The sequence below is a fragment of the Quercus suber genome, unplaced genomic scaffold (assembly GCF_002906115.3).
Source record: "Quercus suber isolate HL8 unplaced genomic scaffold, Cork oak 2.0 scaffold_384, whole genome shotgun sequence".
In the NCBI taxonomy this organism is placed as follows: domain Eukaryota; kingdom Viridiplantae; phylum Streptophyta; class Magnoliopsida; order Fagales; family Fagaceae; genus Quercus; species Quercus suber.
This window is the reverse complement of record NW_027069836.1, coordinates 150388-172022: the sequence shown is the minus strand read 5'-3', so window position 1 is coordinate 172022 and position 21635 is coordinate 150388. Positions and strand designations below refer to the sequence as shown.

Sequence of the window (21635 nt, the reverse complement as noted above, 5' to 3'; positions counted from 1 at the left end):
TTATTAATTTCATCTCATCTCATTACCAAGTCCAATGAATTTTAATTGGAATTCAATTTTTCCAAGTGGTGCATCTCTTGCAATATATTCTTTCATTTTTTATTTTTAATTAATTTTTTGAAATTTATTTTCAATTCTCATGGCCACTTTCCATATTTAGCTTCTTGTTATAATTCCCTAGGCACTTTGAAGTTTGAACCAAGAGAACAATGAACCTACGTAAAAATAAATAAAAACAATGAATCAAAGTAATGGTTCTCTCGAAAACAACCCCAAATCATATTATATTCTTCTTATTATTTTCTTTGTACACGTGTATTGTAAAATTGGACTCCAATTTCAAATTCTAATTGAACAATTGGAATGACACATGGCATAAAATTGAAACTCTAATTTGGAATTCTATTTGAATTTCTCTTTGCTTCACCTATTATTATATATATATAGATATATAGATTAAATATATGCTAGCTTAGATTTTTATGGGAAAAAAAAAATTTATTTATACCTTGGCCCCCCTAGGTTTAAATTCCAGTTCCGTCCCTATATTTAAGCGTGCTCGTAAATTATTGAATAATGTACATATATAAACCGTACATCATAATTCATAATTTTATTTTAAATATTTAGCCGTATTTCTTGAACTATACATCACACATATTCCAATAATACCCCTCCAGATCTTAGATGTATAATTTCTTTTCTTTCTCATTACTATTATTTTAAATAAAAATAAAATATTATATAAAATCAAATAGTAAAAAATATTAGAATAAATGAATCCAATTATGATGCTAATAAAAATCAAATGAATATGAAAATAAAATTTTAATTAATATAATATACTAACATTAAGGGAAAAACTATGTCCTTTACTTAAAATCTACCGCGTAGTTGTATTGACAAATAAACCACATGATTGAAATTAATTTGTCTTAAAAAAAAAACGACAATATTTTTACTGCATTGGTTAATATCGTCATATGGTTGATGTCAAATTGGGAACTTAACGCACGAGACCTAAGAAATTGTATTTAAATTTTTTTACTAACATTAATAATTAACAATATGCACATGCTTAAAATTGTTGTTTGATTAATGAAACTAGTTATCGAGGATTTTAGTGATAGCGTAATGGTTCTAACACCCTCGACCTACAACAAAAAGTCATGTGGCAAATAATTAATTAGGACGTGTTCCGACCACTAGCTATATATATCCATATAAACTCTATATCATCAACGTACGAGAAGGCCAGAACATGGTAAACCAAGTCTTCATCTCCTACTGTACCCTACATGCACGAATTCTTCATTTTTTAATATATTAAAGGCTTTCGAACCTGTTCCATCTATAAATTTGCGTTGTCCTTCAACCTTAACACAACTGGAAGAGGCAACTGGTAAAGCCATCATCTAGGCAGATTAATATATAGGGGATCAAATTTGAAAAGAAGAAAAGATCCATCATTTTGAATTGACTTCACCTTGTATTGAATTCATCCTTCGATAGACTGGCTATCACAACAAAGTCCAATGTTGATATGACTTTTAAGTTAATAACATTGCAAGGTTGCCTTGAAAAATGTTAAAATCTGGAGGCAAAATTCACGTAGAAGAGTTGAACCTTTTTTTTTTTAAGTTTATTTCAAGGTTGTATAGGGTTTATTTCGAGGGTTTTAAAGATCCTCAAAATAAAGCTGGTTAGATTTACCACCCACTTGAAATGAGCTACAAGTTTCAGTTTATTTGAGATTTTAGCTTTTTTTTTGTACTATTTATGAGTCATTGCCAAGGGAGTCAATACCGTACCGGAGGCTATACCGGTTTGGCCACCGGTGCGATATATTTTGGATACCAGTCAATAACGGTGTACTGTTTCGAGCTTACTGCTATATTTTATATTTATAAAATATATATATATATGTGTGTGTGTGTGTGTGTGTGTGTGTGTGTGTGTGTATTATAATAAATATAAAAGTTTAGCATAAAACATTTCCTCAATTCAGAACTAATTATTCATGGTTTTAGACTTTAGTATCAATTAAAAAAAAAAAAAAACACAATATAAAAAATAGAAAGCTTAAAATTTACTATTGCATACTAAGAAAACAAATAATACTAATAAGTTAATGCAAAAAAGTTATCATTCTATTCTAACAAAAATTCAAAAATTACAAAACTTAAAAAAAAAAAAATTTCCTATACTGGCCGGTACTCCCGGTACCGACCGGTATTGCCTGGTACCGGTCGGTATTGCCCGAAATTGGCCGGTACGGCTGGTATTTTTTCTAGTACGAAACAGGGGGAGTTATATGTATCAGTTTGCTTGCCAATACGGTATATTCTGGCGGTACCAGCCGGTACGGTACAGAATTGACTCCCTTGGTCACTGCACTTTTTGGTACTATTCATGAGTCCTATTTTATTATTCAGTTAATTTTTAACATTTTTTTTTACACTTTCGACATAACATTTTCAGTTTTAACTAAATAAATTGTTCATAAATGGATAAGCATCCGTTCTTAGTAATTGTTTCCCTGCTTCTCAGTAAACCCTCAAAAAAAGTGGGTTGAAATAGGTTAAGTTTTTTGTAGTAACTAGGTTTCTCCCCACTCTCACCCGAGGGGGGGGGGGGGGGGGGATAAAGAAACGAAAGAAAAATATGCAAATAATCTTGAATTTAGACGTCAAAAATGATGTAGGCATAAAAAGTTTATGTGGCATAATATTAGACAATGACTTTAAATGTGTGAGTTAGTGATGGTTAGGAGTGTATGAGTTTGTAATGGCTTGATGTGCTAAGGGCGGGTAGACCATGACTTTGTATGCATGAGTTTGTTAGGGTTTAAACCCACACTTAACCTTGCTCTCAAAATTTGTAATAAAAAATACAATTTTGCGTGTGTATATATGTGTGTGTGTGTGTGTGTGTATGCACGCGTGTAGGAAAATTATTTCTAATTGTATTGTACAAAATAGTTATTTGAAAACAACCCAAAGGAGTTTTCTCTTCAACTTTTGTTCTCAAAATTAATGTAGCAAATATGGGTTTTTCATCATTTACTGTGAGTGTGGGTTTGATTTCCATGTTAAATGTTAGTCGGTGTTGCATTTGATGGTTTGGTTGGTGGTTAGCTATTGGGCCCACACGTCAGACTCACATGAGCGTGGGTAAATTTAGTTGATTTGGTGTTGTTGGGGTGGGGATGGGCTTTAATATAAGCATGTTGGTTGTGGATTAAGAGCATTTGCATCTACTTGTGTAAAATGTTTAATTGGTCTATTTTAGTATAAAAACTTACTTTTTCTATTTTGCATAACCAATTTTTAAAAACACCCACATCTAATTATATACTGCCTATTTTATTAAAATATCAAATTTTCTTGGTTTTTTCAATTTTTTCTCTCTCTTCACACATCACAACTACTATTCACTCTTATTTTTCAACTTTAAGAAACACAGAGCATGAATAAAAAATGCATATACACAACTACAATAGTTGTGTAAATTTGTATGACTACTATAACTAAGTAGCTTTACAGTAGTCCATTTTGCGTTGACTGATGCAAGTTATTTAAGGATGGGATGAGTTGAAAAACAAAAAGTCAAAAACCCAAAAATATTGCCGAACAAGTTTTTGAAGGGAGAAAAACAATAAAAAAAAAAATATAAGTTTAGAAAACACAAAGCACAGAACAATATTTTATTGGCTTTAAAAATAAGGAATATGTACCAGTAGACACCCTATTTTGCACCTTCCATTTAACCTTACTTGTATTGTATTGCATATCATTAGCATCTCATGTCTCTAGGGAAAGATTGTAATTTTAACCATTTGATCTCTAAATATTTTCTTAAAACAAATATTTTGGTCATAACGGCCAAACACAATAGTTCATGAGCATTAATCGGACCTGAAAATTAAAAGATATCAAATAAACACATTTTAATAATAAAGTGCACTTATATGAAACCAATTCCAATTATAGGTGATTATGATCTCTTAATCATAAACAGTCTACTTTTAGTCAAGAAAATCAAAAAAAGGAAGTCAAAATTTAGAGGAAATCATATCATAATTAAAAATGAAACTGACGGACCCGAAAAAAGGAAAAGATCCAGGAGGATTTGGACCAATTTTCGATCAGCACTTAGACCAGATTCTCCAAATTATCTTCCTTTTTCGGTTCGGCTTACTCCCCACTCAGTTTGACCTTGATTCTTACGTTTTCTCTTTAAAAAACCTAATTTTATAGGAGTCCCACATTACTTGGAGACTAATCTCTAACTCCCACACATATAGTATAAATCTCCTCTCTACCTTTAGTCCAAAAAATACACCAAGTATCTCAGAAACTCAAAACAATTTCTTAGCAAATCGAGATTTCTCAAGATTGTGATTGTAATTAGGAATGAAAGTGTTGTATTTTGTTTTAGATTGTATCTAGGACTAAATTGATGTGATCTTTAGTTATTATCAAAGAGTTGTACGATTTCAATATCAAATCATCAATAACGACGATGTATTTTTCAATTCTTTTCGTTTCTTATTTTCTGTATTAAAATAAGTGGTGACTCTATTGTAAAACTAAAAATGGATAATAACATCAGTAAAATGTCCATTTTCTCTTGAAAGGCACAAACATGACTCCACCCTATTCGTGTGGGTTATATGCCAAAACCATTGAAAGGTTTGTGCTAAGGGCGCAGTCTCTCAAAGTACCAAATAACCCCTTTCACACACACACACATACATATATATATATATAGTTAAAAAAAACAAAAAAAAAAAAAACAAAAAAAACTCCCAAATAAATAGAAACATATCATTCTTTGCAATTTGAGTTTTTTTTTTTTTTTTTTTTTTTTAATAATGACGAAATTCAATCTTGGACATTTCTATTAAAAATACTTGAAAAGAGATGTGTTGAGATACAAGACTCTTAGCATGAATCCCATATAAGATTTACATAAATAAATTATCCAAATTTGTATATCTTAAATATAATTGCAATTTATATGGTTTTCATATTAACATTGTTCAAATTTTTTGTTCTTTTATTTTATTTTATTTTTTGTTGTTGGATAAAATAAAGTTTTTAGGTTTTAGGTGCTTGTCCTTTGTTTTGGTACGTATATACCCCTCAACATAAAGTTGCGTAAAGTGGTCTATCTAAAACTTAAACATTGAAACCAAACGCCCACAGTTGAGCTAGTTATTTTAAACGTCTTGTAAAACACAACAAATTGTACACTTGTACTACAATTTATTTCCCTTTTTTGATACAAATACTAGTACTACACTTTCTAGGACAAGGGATTCTTTCTTAATTATTCAAATTTGTGCATGAGAACGAGTAAGATCCTGCATTCAGAGAGAGAGAATTTTCAAAATTTCAGGCATATATGTATCAAACTGCTAAGTTAAAAAAGACTGAGGCTCAGAGTGACAAACCTTATTTATTTAGGATCCTCATATATCTTTCTCATGCCCAATCTTATTTGATGAGCTTGAAGGGCCTCATCATCTCGTTGTCTTCGTGATCCAAGATCTGTATGCGTTAAGGAGCAAATTAGAGTACGTCAATAGACACTATTTTTCACTATAAAATTGATGGCAATTGGTTCATATCCACTCTTATCTAGCAGATTAAAGTGAGAAAATGAAAATTTTTATTCGTAATTCTATCATGCATATTAAAAATATGCATCTCCTTAGATTTACCATTGATGTCATTTCATCATTTTGTTTTTTGCGATTTATTTTTCTTTTAGTTTTGTTTTTCTACTAAACAAAATTAGGTTCATTGTATCACTTATGTTAAATAGGCCCGAGCCTTAACCCATTATATTTTTTCTACAATTATTGTCATTCTTTGAACAAAAAATAAAACAAAATGAAAACATAGTAAAAAGTAGAGAATGAAAATACTTACATGGCAATGGTATACGTAGCCTGGCTTCGCAGTTGCATCAAACGGATACGATTCATTTGAATTTATGAAAGAAAATTTCACTAAAATCTTTGTCACATATCCAGGTTTCATTTTGAAAACATTCTTCCACCCTTTCTCCTCAGCAGGCACCTCTACGCTTTTCCCAATTGCATACTTGCTTATTTGGCACTTAATCGCATCGTTCATTTTCATCATGCAATTTTTAAACTCTGTCTCGTTCACTAACGCAGTCTGATCCAACGCTACAAAGAGCCCCAAATGAATGTGTAATGGGTGATTATCCTCCGTTAGATTGATCACATTCCACACTTCAGTAGCCCCCACTTTAGGTGTCTCAGTGATTGGTGAGTCAAATGATATCCCATTCAAATACAAATGAGTTGGGTTACCAGTGGAACTCTCGTACTCGTACATAGTTATATATCGTGTCTGTGTCACACTAGATAAATTGGGGCCTGGGTATTGGATCAACTTATTGGGTGTTCGACCCGTGTCATTCTCAGGATGTGTCAAGATGATAAACTTCATGACTGTGCCATTCTCTTCATCAACTGGGTCCCCAGTTGGGTAGGGATATCGTGCATCATTTGCTAGAATAGCACTATCATTCTTTGACTTGGAAAAGTCAACAACCACGTCAGCAATCTCAGATGGGCCCAGTAAAAACTCATTGGTGGTCACTGCTTCATTAAGGTAAGCCGAATCAGATCCCACGTGGATGAATCCTAGACCGTTGGTGAAAAAGAACCGAAAGAATCTAGCGTTGCTAGCATTTATAATACGAAATCGGTACATACGACGTTGTACTGTCATACGTGGCCAAGCTTTGCCATTCACTATGATAGCATCACCAAAATATTCTGGTTGCCAATGGGGGTGTATGGAGGGATTATCTCCTGTGGAATTCATGTATATGGAACCGTCAATACGAAAGCTACGATCAAATACGATCAATGTACGATCAAATTCATCACCACTAGGGAGTCCAAGTGGGGCCTCCAATTCGGGGTGGTTGATATGGTAGGCCCCAATCAATCCAGCTAGGAGGTTGAGTCTAGTCAATCCCATGGCATGATCATGGTACCTGTTACAATAAAATATTGGTTAATTGATTAAATTTATCATTTTGTAAATATTTTATCATTTTTGATATTTAATTCAAATCTATTTATTATGGGAGAGATTAGTCCACTTTGAGAAGGTCCATTATTTCTTAACAATTTAAACCTTTGAGAGAATTATTATCATCATTACCATAAATTTCCAGGTTGTTGGTTGTTGTTGTAGCTATATGTTTCTTTGGTCCATGCAGGTCCCTTTTCTTTGAATCCAGCGGTGAACCATGATTTTGGGTTTCCATCACTCTCGGGCTCTCCAATTGAACCATGGAGATGGACTACCGTAGGGATCCCTATCTTGTCGGCCGGTTCAGCAATTGTGATGGTTGTGTCCCAAGGCAATATGTGATTTGGAGGGAGATAATTTTTCCATGTCACGTTGGTATAAATTCCATGAAGGGCCCTGATTGTTGGACCTGGAATGGTTGCAGCTTCTTTAGATACACCATAGGCATACACGGTCGTAGGAGGAAGATCTCTGTGGAATTTCTGTGAAGAAAAGCAAATGAAATTACAACTAATTTGCTAGCTAGGGGTTCATTGCACATTTGATATTAGACAATTTTTCTTTGAAACCCGATTAAAGAAATTTTCTCTAACTCATTACGGCAATTTATAAAACCATTCGTCTATATTAAATTATTTGGACAAATTACATAACAATTGAATAAATCATATAACTAAAAATTTACATAAGTATTAGTTTGAACTAGCACATAGTGAATTTAAGGAAAATTTTGACCTTCTAAATTTACCAAGACCGAGGGAAGGCTTCTACAAGGACATTATGCTTGTCTTTTGCGGTAATGACATGATTAGACAAACGGGGTGTTTGATACTTTGATTATATAAAATCTTATTATTCAAGAATATCAAATAAGGCATTGATCAGCTATGTAATGACTAAAGAAAAGTTCAAGGAAAAAAAAATAGTAGGTAACTAGATATGTTTTGGGAACTAGCGAAGAATCTTACCGTACCTAAGAAAATTAAATAAAATATTGATAGCAAAACACGAGGGTGCAACCGTACAAGGCATCGTAAGGAGCTAAGGCCTAAGTAGTTTCTAGGGGTGTATAGAAAATTCATCGGTCCATTAAATTCGATCCGACCCAACCTAACTTGCCGAATTGAGTCGGTTTTTAAGGCTTGGTGGGTTGGGTTGAGTCACAAACAAAAATTTTATAAGGGGTTGGGTTGGGCGTGGGTCATAAAATTACAAACTCGCCAAACCCGACTCAACCCACCCGTATTTAATATATATTTAAAATATATTATATATTTAATAAATTTTTTTTTAAATCAACTTTAAATTTAATATATACTAATAATAATATTATATACTATAAGTGCTTATATATAATATTATATATATATATATAATATACTAATAATATTATTATATATTTTAAAAATATATAATATATACTAATAATAATATATTTAATAAATTTAATAATAATAATAATAAAAATTTCTAAACCCATGGGTTGAACCCGACCCATGTGGGTTGAATTGAACTTATATGATGGGTTGGGTTGGGTTGAATTTTTTTTGACCCACCATGGTGTGTTGGTTCAAAAAATCCCCTCAACCCGACCCAACCCAATCCTTGCACACCCCTAGTGGTTCCAATTCCTTAATCCCCTTGTTAGGAGAAATTATAAGATCCACATGATAGACAAGTGATGTGGTCCACCATTCCACTAAAAAACTGTCACTTGTTTAAAATTGTTAGTTAGAAAATTTTTTTAAATAGAAATTAATTACTGACTCGGCAATTTTAAACAAGTGAAAATTTTTTAGTAGAATGGTGGATAAGTAACGTGGTCCACCAAAGGACTCTATAATTTCTCCCTTATTAGGCACAAAACTAGCCATTTTGGTTAGCATTTATAACAAGTACCAATTGGCAAAAATTAATTTTCCTTGGTTTCAAAAGTCTTGAAGTTGACTTGAAATCTTTGTAACATAAAATCAGGGGCGACGGTACTCTTTGGTCAGGGGTTCAAATGAACCCCCTGACTTCAAATATATATATATATATATATTTTTTTTTTTTTTTAATTTAATACATTAATTTTTTAAAAAAATATTTTTGCACACCCTAACTTGAATTTTATGCACCCATAATACAAGTATTTTTAACTCTAAAGTAATAGTAAGGTTTGTGAATTATAAGTATCACTATTTATTATAAATTTTTTATTATATGTGTATGAGTGTGTTTAATGTTGATTGTGTGCATTACTTTTTTTTTTTATAATGTCATTTGTCTGAATAATGACGTGTACATGGATGTTTGTGTGTACAATACAAATATAATATAACTTTATATAATTTAATAATTAGAAAATAGAGAGGATTTGTTATATATATATATGTGTGTGTGTGTATAGTTATCATGGGATAATAATTTTTTGTCACAAAGTTAGAAAAATTGAAGAAAAAAATTGCAAAGTTAGTGATTATTCAAGAATTTGATTTTTTTTTTTTTTTTTTTTTGAGGGGGGATTTGGAGGAGGAGGGGGGGGAGGGATGAATCGAATTATTTGATTGGTTAAGTAACACATGTAGTGAATTATTTTATGTATGAATGAGTGAGGTCTTATGTGTCAATAATTAATATAGAGCCAATGAGTTGAGTTTAGTCATTTAGTTTAAAATATTTTTATAAAAACAATGACAAATATATAATATTAACTGCATAAAAATAAAAATTTAGACAAAATTAACAAAATAAATTGGTCATAGCTATCCATATTGGCAATAAATTCTCATAATGAACTATTGCGTAACAATTCAAAATCTGACAACTTGTAGAAGGAAATTATAAAAATTCATGTATTTTTTTTTTTTTGGGTCTATAACATAATATATTCAAGTTCTCTTTTTATTAATTTTTTTTAATTTAAATTTCTTAATAACCCCCTAAACAAAATGCTTGGAGCCGCCACTGCATAAAATTGTCTAGCCATTCTAGGATTGTAATTCCAGCCCTGAACATAATATGAACAAGGAACACCCTAACATCTTATTTGGATTTCATTCATGTGCTTCTGCTTCTGCATGCTATTTGTATGTTTTTTTTTTTTTTTCCCTTCTCTCTCTCTATTCAAAATCCTGTCTATTTTTTTTTTTTTCTTTTTTTGTCTGAATGAAATATGTTGTTGATGCAAAAGAGGACTAGGGCCTCGGCCATCTACCATCTCAACAGACAAAACATGAACTAGTATATTGGAGATGAGAAAGACCCCAATATTACGTTAAAAAGAAACCCATGTAGCAGGAATATGGGCAACACAATTGGAACCATGTCTTTATATGTATAAAAGATTAAAACGTAAACAAGTAATAAATATCTCAAACATTGGATTTAACTATCCTCCCTCTTACAGTCATATAAGACTCACATGCTCTGAGAGAGAGAATATACGTATATCCCATGCATGGCATACTTACTCCATATGCAAGAATTTAAGTCACTTGCCTTTCTTTCAGTGAACTAACAATAAAGCCTAGAAGTGCAATATGGATGATTGTGGTAAGGTCGTTAATTACTGACTTAAGTAATCGAAAATCAGATAGCAGGAACTATATACAAAACACATGTAAGTATAAAGCAATAAGACTGTATTTAGAAGGAAAAAACAAAATCCACTTACCCATTTTTTACTGTACATGCCAATTTCCAGTGACTTAGATCTAGGAACACCATACACAGAATCAAAGCCTAGGATTTGGGGCATATCTAGAAGCTCATCCACAAACATTTCCAACTTGGATGAATTTAGAAGAGGACTAGTATCTTGGGCTAATGATGTGGTGAACACTACTAACAAAGCTAAAGAAAAGAAACCAAGCAGCAAAACTCTCTCCATGGTCTTCATCATTGGTTCCATGCAAGCATATACAGAATGAGAGAAAGATATGGGTATTTATAGGAAGGGTGAGGGACTATAAAGGTGGAGTTTGTGTTTGATAGACGATATTAGATATTTGCTTTGTGAAAAGAATCCTTGGCGAGATTGTAAAGTAACCTTATTTTTCCATAATTAATAATAATGATAATACTATTTGAACACATGTTCAATTCCTGGTCTGCAACTCTATCAAAAAAAATTCCTGCTATGCTACGCATGCATGAATTAATTATTTTCGCTTCGAATTTTATTTTTTATTTTATCTGTCTATATTATTTTTTACTCTATTATATATGATTTTCAAGAAATAATGTTAAATTGGACTTATTTGGACGTGATATTAAGAAAATATATTAAAATCTTTGTACACTTATCTGTAAATTATTGACTAATATTAATGTACGTATATAAAATGTACATCATAATTCATAATTTTATTTTAAATATTTAGCAGTATTTCTTGAACTATACATAATACATCACACATATTCCAATAACACCCCTCCAGATCTTAAAAGTATAATTTCTTTTCTTTCTCATTAATTAGTCAGTATTATTATTTAAAATAAAAATAAATGTTATATTAAATCAAATAGTAAAATATATTATAATAAATAAATCCAATTATGATGTTAATAAAAATCAAATGAATATAAAATTAAAATTTTAATATTAAGGGAAAAACTTAGAATCTTTACTTAAAATCTATCATGTAATTGCATTAGAGAATGAACCACATGATTGAAAATAATTTGTCTTGAAAAAACATGAAGTTTTTTTTACTACATTAGTTAATATCGTTGTATGGTTGATTCCAAATTGGGAACTTAACGCACGAGACTTAAGGAATCATATCTAAATGTTTTCCTAACATTAATAATTTAACAATATCGATGTTCCTAAAACTGTCTATTTGATTAGTGAAACTAGTTATCAAGGGTTTCAATGATAACTCAATGATACTAACACCCTCTGCGACCTGCACCAACGAGTCATGAGGCAAATAATTAGGACATGTTCCAGGCACTAGCTACATCCATAAACTCTATATCACCAACGAGAAGGCCAGAACATGTTAAACCAAGTCTTCATTTCCAACATGTACGAATCCTTCATTTTGAAATTAAAGGCTTTCCTACCTGTTCCATCTATAAACTTGCTTTGTACTTCAAAGTTTAACACAACTAGTAGAGGCAACTGGTAGAGGCATCATCTAGGCAGATTAATATATATATATATATATATATAGGGGAACCCATTCGAAATAAGAAAAGCTCCATCATTTTGAATTGACTTCACCTTGTATAGAATTCATCATTTGATAGACTTGCTTATCAGAACAAATTCTAATGTTGATGACTTTTTAATTTAATAACATTGCGTTTGCAAGTTTGCCAAATCTAAATTTGGATTTCGTGTTAATATATTAATCAGTACCATCGGCATAATGTTGACAAGTGACATTCCATTTTTAATTAACAACTTGAAAATTATAGTATAGTATTTTAAAAATTTTAAAGAATATTATCAAACTTATTGTATTCAAGGTCGTTTGGCCGGCACACGCTTTATTTATTACAGCAATTTTTCTTAGGAGAAAGATTCAAATTTCAATTCACTAAGAAAGATTATCCCCGCAAAACACCCTAAACTAGCTTAACAAGAAATAAATAAATGACTAAGTGCTCGTTTGGCTGGCATGTTTACGTTTGACGTCTGCGTTTTTTCAGCCTTTTTTTTTTTTTTATGCGTTTTCAGCTCTTTTTTACTGTAGCGGCTACTGTTTATTGAACAGTAGCCGCAATAGTTAACTTTTCAGTACAAATTTTACTATTCATGGATCTACAAATTTCACTTTTTAGCAACTTTTTTATTAAAAATGGATCCCACGATATTATTTATACATTTAAAAATTATTTTGCTACAGTGTTTTTCAGTTTCCAGTTTCAGTTTTCAACTGTTTCTAAATGGACCCTAAATGTCAAATCTGGTAGGTAAGGAACTAAAACAATATAAGAATTTTATGTTATAAATTATTTTATATATATATAGTTGGTCCGGAAATGGAAGCAATCAGACAAACAAAATACTTTAATTATTCACTATTAAGCAGTAAGCACCATGGAAATCGTCAAATCTGGAGTACGTAACTAAAAAAATAAGAATTTATATTATAAATTATTTTAATTGGTGTGAAATTTGAATCAATCAAAAAAACAAAATACTTAATTTATTCACACTATTAATCACTACGGAAATTGGACCACCTAGCCACCAGTTTGTCGTTTTAGTTATGGACTTTTATATATGTGGTTGGCAATTTGGCATATTTTGGTAAACCACCTTAATTAAGCTAGATAGTAAAGGGAAATACTAATGAATGCTCTTAAAATAATAGTTAACAATCTATTTAAAGAAAGTTTTATGAAAAAAGAAAAAAAAAATAATTAATGTTTTGACAGCTTTTTTCATTTCCCACAAAAGTGGTGTCAAAACTTTTTAAAATGAATTATTAAGCATTGCCCTAAGGGCACTCATTAGCATGACCCAATAATAAATACTACTCCAGTCTGATTGGACAATACTTTTTGGCTTGAGGGTTATCATGTTCTTCCACCTCTTTTACAGGGATGTATATATGTCTTTTAATGTTTGATGGACAAAATGGGCTTTTTCCCTTTTCGGGTAAATTATATAGCATTATGTCCTCCTTCCCAAACTAATTAGGGAAATACCCCTCTTTTAAAACTCGATTTTTGATAAATCAAGTTTAAAAAAAAAAAAAAATTCTTAGGTCTTATAGTAACGTTTTAAGGAGCCTATTGTGACGTTTTAAGGACCTATAGTGAATTTCGTGTACGAATCCTTCATTTTGAAATGAAGGATTTGCCTCATGTACGAATCCTTCATTTTGAAATTAAAGGCCTTCCTGCCTGTTCCATCTATAAACTTGCTTTGTACTTCAAAGTTTAACACAACTAGTAGAGGCAACTGGTAGAGGCATCATCTAGGCAGATTAATATACATATATATATATAGGGGAACCCATTCGAAAATAAGAAAAGCTCCATCATTTTGAATTGACTTCACCTTGTATTGAATTCATCATTTGATAGACTTGCCTAATGCCTATCAGAACAAATTCTAATGTTGATGACTTTTTAATTTAATAACATTGCGTTTGCAAGTTTTCCATATCTAAATTTGGATTTCGTGTTAATATATTAATCAGTACTATCGGCATAATGTTGACAAGTGACATTCCATTTTTATTTAACAACTTGAAAATTATAGTATAGTATTCTAAAATTTTTAAAGAATATTATCAAACTTATTGTATTCAAGGTCGTTTGGCTGGCACACCCTTTATTTATTACAGTAATTTTTTTTTTAGGAGAAAGATTCAAATTTCAATTCACTAAGGAAAATTTTCCTCACAAAACACCCTAACTTAGCTTAATAAGAAATAAATAAATGACTAAATGTCAAATCTCCGGTAGGTAAGTAACTAAAACAATATAAGAATTTTATGTTATAAACTAGTTGCTAACTGTGCAATGCACGGAAAAGCTGTTAAGTTTGAGACTTTAAAGAATACACACACACACACATATATTTAAGTTGTTTACTATATGTAGCAATTATTCACGATACTATTCAATCATAAAAATAGCAATAAAATGAATAACAACATACCATACTATCCAATAGACATTGCAACTTTAAATGAACAATATGTAATAAATTGAAAATAATAAACCTTCAATCCTGATGTGGCGTAAATGAGTTAATTTACGCCACCAATGAAACACTGCCACGTCAATCCTGTATGAAAGAGTAATACACACAATCACATCTCAATTAAACTCAAAATCCTCCCCATTCGATTCAGACCTAAAGTGGTCCTTGGGTTTAGGCATTGGAGGAGTTGTTTTTCTGGTCTGAATCATATGGGGAGGATTTTGAGTTTAATTGAGATGTGATTGTGGGTGCTAGTATGCATTACACTTTCAATACAGGACTGACGTGGTAGTGTTTTATTGGTGGCGTAAATAAACTCATTTACGTCACATCCAAACCGAAGGTTTACTCAATTGAAAAACACTATTTTTTTAAGTCTCCATAATTGCAAATAAACACTATTTTTTTTAAGTCTCCATAATTGCAGATAGTGGTGCAAGTTCCGCATTACAGTTTCTGCATAATTAGAGGAAAACTGAGGCACTTTGATCAAGCCTACATAAATCTTATCTGAATAAACATTTTTAAATGTGGCTTTGCCAATTGTAGTGCCTTCACTTGTAGTGGGTCTAAAAGATGAGTAAGAATTCCACATCAACATGCCTCTTTTTTCAGTCCATCCACGTGGTTAAAGACCATTCACTTCTTTAGTTCCTTATCTCTTAGTCTGATCCTCCTTTTCCTTTACACGGGCCTTATTAACTCACTTTTGAAACTAACCATGGTATAAACTTTACTGATCACACCACCATCACAACAGTTTGTCTAATATTGCTTCGATGGGCTAATAAGTTTGAATGTTTATTGAGTTCAAATCATTGAGGTCAAACTTTCTGGGTCTACGGTCTCAAACAAAGCTTCGTTTGTGAGGAGACTTCATAGCCCGCATGCGATGAGATTTCATGGTGTGAGCTCGAACTAATTTTTGCCAGCTTGAGAGGTCAAACTTTCTGGCTTTACAGTCTCAAATTAAGCTTCGTATATGAGGATGTTTCGTGGCTCGCTAGAGGAGATTTCCTTTTTCATAGAGGCTTCGCAATTCGCACTCAAAGTGGATTACTTTATGTTCGAGCTTGCAGATATTTCGTAAGGTTTTTACCATGCATTATTATTATTATTATTATTATAAAAATAAAAAAAATAATAAAAATAATAAAAAAAAGGATGATATCGGTTATATAATATTTTTATTTATTTATTTTAGTATAGCTGACGTGAAAAATTGTGAGAGTTTCAAAGGTTTAGGTTATATATATATATATATAGAGAGAGAGAGAGAGAGAGAGATTATTTTAGTTGGTCCGGAATTGGAAGCAATTAGACAAACAAAATACTTTAATTATTCTTCTAAAAAAAATTTACTTTAATTATTCACTACTAAGCAGTAAGCACAATGGAAATCGTCAAATCTGGAGTAACTAAAAAATAATAAGAATTTATATTATAAATTATTTTAGTAGGTGCGGAATTTGAATCAATCAAAAAAACAAAATACTTAATTTATTCACTATTTAGCACTATGGAAATTGGAAAGCCAACAGTTTGTCGTTTTAGTTATGGACTTTTATATATGTGGTTAGCAATTTGGCATATTTTGGTAAACCACCTTAAGCTATATAATAAATACTACTCCAGTCTGATCAGACAATACTTTTTGGCTTGAGAGTTCTCACGTTCTTCCGTGTAGCAAGAAGCTAAAAAGTTTTACCTATGGCACCACTGCTGCAGCATGCATTTTAAGTATTAGTGAGTCTAAAAATAACAATATAGTTATTTAGCACCACTATTGTGAATGCTCTTAGTAGCCAAAAATAAATAAATAAATAAACAAACAAACAAACAATATACAAAACAAAACAAAAAAATTTACATACACAATTTTATTTTTCAGCTTTCTTTTAATGCCAACTACGAATAATAAGCTTTTAATAATAGATAATAAAATTATTTTTGTGGTAAATTGATTTGAAAATCAATAGCAAGTTGTCATTTTAAGAGTTTTGAAAAATTGTTGCGTGCATGGAATTATAAATGGAATTTACTGTTTCAAGGTTTTAAATTACTTTTCATAATCTCTCTCTTTTGAAACTTGTGTGTTCTTTATGAAGGGTCAAACCTAAGTAGCCAATCAAAGGGGATCCGGAGTGGGGCTAGTTTTGATCTCACCCGAGAAGCTCACCATTGAGAAATCATTAAGATTGGACTTCTCGACCACTAATAATGAGGTTGAATATGAAGCCTTGTTAGAGGGAATGTCATGGTTCAAAAAATGGGAGGAAAGGCAGTAACGATGTTCTCTGAGTCAAGACTGGTCGTCGGTCAGGTGAATAGTGAACTAGAAGCAAGAGATGAAAGAATGCAAGGGTATTTAACTCAAGCCAAACGTTTGCAATTAGGGTTTGAATCCTTCAGCCTACTACATGTCCCTAGAAGCAGAAACACACACACAGTTCTTTAGCCACGTTTGCAACATCTTCAAAGCAAGGCTTACCTCGAGTTATCCTTATAAAAGACCTGCACAGACCCACAGAGATAAAGTGAAATGTGGCTCATGTTCACCAGATCAGACATGGTCCCAGTTGGATGGACCCCATAATATACTATTCTTAAGAGAGGATGTCTTGCCAGAGGATAAATCAGAAGCTGATAAAGTGAGGAGAAAAGCACCTCGGTTCTGGTTGTCCGAGGATCAAAAATTGTATAAGCGCTCTTTTTCAGGGCCCTATCCACTCTGCATCCATCCTGAAGCATCAGAGCTACTCCTTGAGAAGCTACATGAAGGGATTTATGGAAGCCATACGAGAGGCAGATCTTTATCCCATAGAGCCATCACTCAAGGTTATTGGTGGCCAAGTATGCAAAAAGAGGCACAGGAATATGTGAAGAAGCGCGATCAATGCCAGAGATTCGCACCAAATATACACCAGCCAGGAGGAACTCTTAATCCCCTCTTCAGCCCTTGGCCATTTGCTCAGTGGGGCTTGGATGTCGTTGGTCCTTTCCCTAAAGCGGTAGGAAACAAAAGATATTTGCTATTCGGCACAGACTATTTCACCAAGTGGGTCGAAGCCGAGCCCTTGGCGAATATCAGGGATGTGGATGCCAAAAAGTTTGTCTAGAAAAACATTGTTACCCAGTTTGGGGTCCCTCGTACTCTCATCTCAGACAATGGTCTTCAGTTTGACAGCAAATCCTTTAGAAAATATTGTTGCGATCTGGGCATTAGAACAGGTATTCTACCCCAGCGTACTCTCAAGGGAATGGACAAACCGAGGCTATTAACAAAGTCATAGTGAACGGGCTCAAGAAAAGGTTAGGTGATGCCAAAGGGAGATGGGTAGAGGAGCTACCACATGTCCTATAGACATATCAAACCACGCCTTGTAGGTCTACTGGAGAGACTCCATTTTCAATGACATATAGAGCAGAGGTTGTCATTCCTTTGGAAATTGGCTTCCCAACACTAAAGACTAGCTCATTCAATCCGAGCAACAACAATGAGCTACTAGAAACAAGCCTAGACTTAATCGAGGAAAGAAGAGACAGTGCAATGGTTCAATTAGCATACTATCAACATAAACTCAAGGAAGGTTATGATGCCAGTGTGGGCCAAGGCCATTAGTATCTGGTAATTTAGTACTGAGAAAGGTTCTAGGCACTGCCAAAAAAAAAAAAACCCATCTTGGGGAAAGTAAGGACCCAATTGGGAAGAACCATACCACATCACCTTGGTGGCTGGTATAGAAGCATATTTTCTAGAAGACTTAGACGAACATGTAATACTATGCCCTTGGAATGTAAACAACTTGAAAATGTATTATTATTAATGAAAAGTCCTTTTGTCAATATATTCTTTTGTTATTTAAAGGTATTATACTTCTCACTAATTAATCTCTATAAGTGTTAAACAGATCCTAAACTATCTAAGGTCTCTCGGACCACATACTTGGGTGAAATTAACACTCAATGGCATCTTTATAAGTGTTAAACAGATCCTAAGCTATGGCAGGTCTTTCAGACCACATACTTGGGTGAAATTAACACTCAATAGCATCTTTATAAGTGTTAAACAGATCTTAAGCTATGTCAGGCCTCTCGGACCACATACTTGGGTGAAATTAACACTCAATAGCATCTTTATAAGTGTTAAATAGATCCTAAGCTATGTAAGGTCTCTCAGATCACATACTTGGGTGAAATTAACACTCAATGGTATATTTATAAGTGTTTAAACAAAACCTTAGTTGTGTGTGGTTCCTCGGACCACATACTTAGTGGAAGTTAGCACCCCATAATATCTATTTGATTCCTACTAAATGTCAAAACAGGTCTAATACTGTGACTAAATTCTTAGATTGATAACTCTGAGTAAGGTAAAGTCCTTAATTATTTATTCAAGTATTGAGCAGTGTAAAGGATATCTTCCCCTTTTTATTCTTTACGAATTTCACTACTTATCTTTATTAGATTCAGCCTTCATTGGTACTTAGTTAAAATTACTTACACTGATAGCAAGGTATTTTTGTTGGTTCTTATTTAAACTAAAGTGGCAATAGTTCAAGATCATTTGTAATAACAGTAAGCCTAAAATAATATGAATTGAAGACACAAAATATAGAAGGAAAAGTACATTCATTAAGTACGAAAGAGAGAATACACTACTTCCCATGACAACAATGCAACAAAAAAAAAAAAAAAAACCCTAATACAAAAAGGTCCTAATAACTAGATCTTGGTCTTGGGGGTCAGAGGGTCAACAGCTTGACTCAGCTGGGAGATGGCAACATCCTTGGCTTTGGAATCAGCTTTGTTACCCTTAGGCTCTATTGCCTTTGTATTGAATGCAGCCTCTTTGTCCTTGGCTTAAGAAGGGAGTTTCTACTTTTCATGGCCCTTGTCCTTATCCTGGGCTCCCTCAACTCCCTGGCCATGATCATCAGCTTGGCCGGATCCCTTCGAAGCCTCAGGGAGGGTAAGAGACGTTTGACTAGTAAAGGGCTACTCGGATACCTCTACGGCGTGTTCAAGGAAAGAGGAGTCAAAACCTGGGAGTTAATGAATTTCTGGGTGGTAATATGTACTCTCAGGTTGCCTCAAAACAGAGTCTGCGGGAACTCCTACAACGTCAAGGACCTTTCCCCACAACACATCGCAGTAATCCCTACAGACCCCGGAAAGCTCTTCATCAAGTCTCACTTGAGTTTCTTCAATGCCAAGTTGGTAAGATACTTATTTTTCAACTTCGACTGCCTCCTTAGCTAGTTGAACTGCCTCCCTGGTCCTTTGCAGCCCTACCCTGAGATCCTTGACCTTCTGCCTTTACGTGGCCAAGTCTATCTCTGTCAAATATAACTTCTGGTGTTAGTCCTCGGCTTGCCTTTCTACAATCTTTAAACCCGCTTCAGCACTCATATGAGCCTGGACCGCCTCCTTTAGCTTCTCAGATAGTCCTGCCTACTCCTTTCTAAGAGCCCCCAAAAATTTCTCTGTCTTGGCACAGGAATGGGCCTCTGCTCAGGCTTGGTTACGAGCATCCTTAACCTACTCCTCGACCACGAAGACCTGTTGGGTAATCTGCATAACAATAATAGAAGGATCACACATGAGAAGAAGGAAAAATAAAAAATAACGACTAAGTGTGTAATTCAAAGGATGTATTAGACCACTTACCATAGCAAGATCCCTCTTCGGAGACAAAAAAGGTCTGGTTGCTTAAAGCACCTATAAGCATCCATGTCCCTCGGCAGAAGTAATGGTTGCTCAAGGGCTTCAGCAGCATGACCCGCGTGCCCCCTTTGGAAGTTTTGGACTAAGGTGTCCCAAGGGATAGAGGCACTGTCCACCTCTAATCTGGGAGACCACGCTCGTAGTGGACGGCGTACTTTAGCTCCTTAAGAGTCCTCCCTACTCTCCACTGAGGAAGCCTGCTTGTCTTTTGCGTGCTTAGGCTGCTTCACCCCCTTCGGAGGAATCATCTCACCCTCTTCTACATAGTGCACCTCTGGCACTTTCCTCTTCTATTTTAAATCAAGTGAAGGAAGATGCCTGGTCGTAACCACGAGGAGAGAAGGGGGAGGTGGAAGGTTAGCTGGAACTTAAGGTTTGGAGCTCTTTTTCAGAGTTGGCACTTTGTTCCTTGCAGCCATAAGATCCCTAAGGTTTTTACCCCCCTTGTTCAAAGCCATCTCGCCCTTCTCTTCCTAGGAGGTAGTTTCTTGAAGGGAAATCAAAAGGATAGGGACTTGGGCACTAGAATGCCTATCGAGCTCATCCTCGGCATCCAACACAGGAATCACTTGCACCCCCTAGGGCTCCTCCTCTGCGAAATGAAACTTATCAATTTCTTCTTTAAGCGAGGAATTTAAAGAGGCAATCCCTTCTCTAGCTGCTGCTTCAAGAGGAACTTATTAAACTGGTTGGACGATCAGAGGAACGTTCTATTGGTATGTGTGGGCTACTAGTGGAAGGTCGTCACGGGCTAAAAAGTTAGGCTTAGATATGTCAATCTAAGCTATTCGTGGGTCACCCGCTCTTATGGCATGGCCAACCTCTTGGAATATCTCCGAAATGGGCTGAAAATCCAAAATTAGATGAACGGCCTACAGCTGCCTGTCTTCACTTACGAAGATCTCGAATCTCAGCAAGTAATTAAGAGCTTTGACGTTAGTAAAGCTAAGCCTGGGACCTATGTGCCTCCTATCTATTAACACAAACAAAGAACAAAACACAGTTAAAAAGTTGAAATCTGTCATTAAGAAAGAGCAAGACAACGAGAAGCAAAACAGGGTCAGGGTTAAAAAGTCTAGATCTATTGTTAGGAAACCTAATTCTAAGGCATCCCACCTAGCTCTCCCTCTCAGACTGGGCAATGAAGACCATCATGCCACGCCCCC

At 33.7% G+C, this 21635-nt stretch overlaps 1 protein-coding gene across 1 annotated transcript; it reads right to left on the bottom strand.

The window, feature by feature from the left end:
- Positions 1–5190: 5190 nt before the first annotated feature.
- Positions 5191–11028, bottom strand: LOC112025514 (multicopper oxidase LPR2). Its single transcript, XM_024058193.2, has 5 exons — positions 10744–11028; positions 7215–7567; positions 5940–7044; positions 5459–5555; positions 5191–5368 (listed from the first exon to the last, which is right to left on the bottom strand). Exons 1-4 carry the CDS (start codon positions 10978–10980, stop codon positions 5502–5504), a joined length of 1749 nt encoding a protein of 582 aa, XP_023913961.1. The 5' UTR covers positions 10981–11028; the 3' UTR covers positions 5191–5368; positions 5459–5501.
- Positions 11029–21635: the final 10607 nt, after the last annotated feature.

What these genes read in the sequence shown, in the direction of transcription:
- LOC112025514 (XM_024058193.2), bottom strand. Translation starts at nt 10,980, where the DNA reads ATGGAACCAATGATGAAGACCATGGAGAGAGTTTTGCTGCTTGGTTTC. An exon ending in CAACAACCTGGAAATTTATG is followed by an intron (nt 7,045 to 7,214) that starts GTAATGATGATA and finishes TTATTGTAACAG; the next exon opens with GTACCATGATCATGCCATGG. An exon ending in GCTACGTATACCATTGCCAT is followed by an intron (nt 5,556 to 5,939) that starts GTAAGTATTTTC and finishes TAACGCATACAG; the next exon opens with ATCTTGGATCACGAAGACAA.